At 41.6% G+C, this 2,387-nt stretch overlaps 1 protein-coding gene across 1 annotated transcript; it reads left to right on the top strand.

The window, feature by feature from the left end:
• The first annotated feature begins 1,424 nt into the window (after positions 1-1,424).
• On the top strand, positions 1,425-2,387 carry LOC139473556 (uncharacterized). Its single transcript, XM_071256207.1, has one exon. The coding sequence runs from the start codon at positions 1,425-1,427 to the stop codon at positions 2,385-2,387; it is 963 nt and encodes a 320-aa protein (XP_071112308.1).

Raw genomic sequence — 2,387 nt, 5'->3', positions numbered from 1 at the left:
TGTTATTGTAGACAGAAAACCAAAGCTTGTTAGTAGCTTGGGAGCAATACCAAAAGGCACTGGGAAGGTATGCTTAATTCATGATTGCTCTAAACCATGTGATCTCAGCCTCAATAATTATGCAACGACACAATCTTTTAAATATCAAACCATTGACGAAGCAGTTAAAGTTCTGCCGAGGGGTGGATACATGGCAAAACTGGATCTGAAAAATGCTTACCGTGTGGTGCCGTTACATCCTGACTGCTATGAAGCTACCGGCCTGCTGTGGCAGTTCAAAAACTCAAGACTTCCAGTCTACATGATTGACACAAAGCTCCCATTTGGAGCTTCCAAGAGTCCTGAGATATTTAGCCGTTTGTCGTCATCTGTTCGTAAAATGTTAAGGCGCAGAGGTTTTGTGGTAGACGTATACCTTGATGATTTTCTATGCATTGCAAAAACAAACTCTGAGTGTTGGAAAGCCTTCAGGACATTGAGAAGATTATTGGCCGATCTAGGTTTTGCTATAAATGAAAGCAAAACGGTTGAACCTACTCAGAAACTGACTTTCCTAGGGATAGAGATTGACTCTACTACCTGTACCTTATCCTTACCTGTGGATAAATTGCTTGACTTGAAGCACATATTAGGAAAGTGGGTGACGAAAAAGAAATCGACAAAGCGTCAACTTCAGGAAATTGTAGGTAAATTGAATTGGGCAGCACAGGTAGTTCATGGAGAGCGCACATTTATGCGCAGATTAATTGACTTATGTAATACCCTTAAAAAAACCCAATCACCATACCAGGCTGAATGTATGCGTAAAAGCTGATATCAAGTGGTGGCATGAATTTTATGAATGTTTTAATGGTACTGTGAAATTTATTGAAAATGAACCGGTGCCCGCAGCAAAGTTCTCCACGGATGCCTGCAGTGATGGTGGCGCAGCATGTTTGGGCCCTGACTGGGTCTATTATAATTGGCATACAGACTTCCAATTTGTTAAACATTTACACATCAATGTGAAAGTTGTTCACTGTGTATTTAGCAGTCAAACGCTGGTGTGTAACCTGGACAGACAAACATATCATTGTCTACACAGACAATACTTATACTATGCATACCCTTAACAAAGGTACTAGTCGTGACCGATTAGCCATGCGTTGGCTGCGCAAGATATTCTGGTTTTCTGCTGTGTATAACTTTAAGTTTTCAGCCAGATATATCCCAGGGAAGGATAACCTTGGAGCTGACTCTCTGAGCAGGTTGCACAATGTTACATTTCTTTATAAATCAATACAGTTTATTCCGTTCTATTGGTTGTGTTGTGAAACTTGTTACAGGAAGTATATTCTAGTGCCATCCTCCTCACACATATCCAACCTAACTTTGTCCTATCTACAGGGCAAGTGGCTCAACAGTGGCGACACCTATATAGCGAGATGCAGCAGTTTCGACGGGCAACATATGCCGAAACTACTAAGCGCACATATTCCTTAATGAAAACTGCATATCTGAGATTCTGCCTGTACTTTAGTAGGACACCAGTTCCAGCCGACCGCATGACAGTACTGCTGTACAGAGTGTTCCTAACAAGATCCCTTTCAGCAACTAGTATTCCAGGATATATGAATATCATTCGCCTGCTTCATCTTGAGGTGGGATTACCAAACCCCTTGGAGACATGGGAACAAAAGGCCCTGCACAAAGGTATATTAAGACTAAAAGGTACACCAACGGAACAAAAAGTTCCTATAACACCAGATATACTGAGGCTGATGCACAGTCATATGGATATGTCAGAACCATTCCTAGTAGCCTTTTGGGCAGCCTGCATCATTGCGTTTTTCTGTTTCTTGAGGAAATCTACCATGCTCCCTGAAACTAGAGGCAGTGGTTCAAGAAAGCAGACCTACTTGAGTCTGCACGATGCCAAGATTTCCCCTGACAAAGATAGTGCCATGATTACTGTCAGACACACAGAAACTATACAGTTTAGTCAGCGTGTGTTAAAGTTACCCCTGGCTAGGGTACCCGACTCTGTGCTTTGTCCTGTTAAAGCACTTGAACATTTGCTTTCACAATATAGTGAAGAACTTCAACATTCAAATGCACCTTTGTTTTCATATGTTGACAGAAGTGGTGTCCTCAAGAGTTTAACTTACAAAAGTTTTGTTAAAACATTGAAATATTATCTGGACAAATGTGGTTATGATTCTGGTGCATACAGCGGTCACTCTTTCCGCAGAGGCGGATGTTCCTATGCATTTGACATTGGCATTCCACCCTTGCTTATAAAGCTACGTGGTGATTGGCGCTCCAATGCATATGAGCGCTATGTTACAGTGTACGATGCAATGCATGAGAAACTTGCTCAATCTCTCAGTGCAGGAATAGTAAATTAA

The sequence above is a fragment of the Haliotis cracherodii genome, unplaced genomic scaffold (genome assembly GCF_022045235.1).
Source record: "Haliotis cracherodii isolate W230 unplaced genomic scaffold, xgHalCrac1.p SCAF_3, whole genome shotgun sequence".
Classification (NCBI taxonomy): Eukaryota; Metazoa; Mollusca; class Gastropoda; order Lepetellida; family Haliotidae; genus Haliotis; species Haliotis cracherodii.
This window is presented reverse-complemented; position numbering and strand designations above follow the sequence as displayed.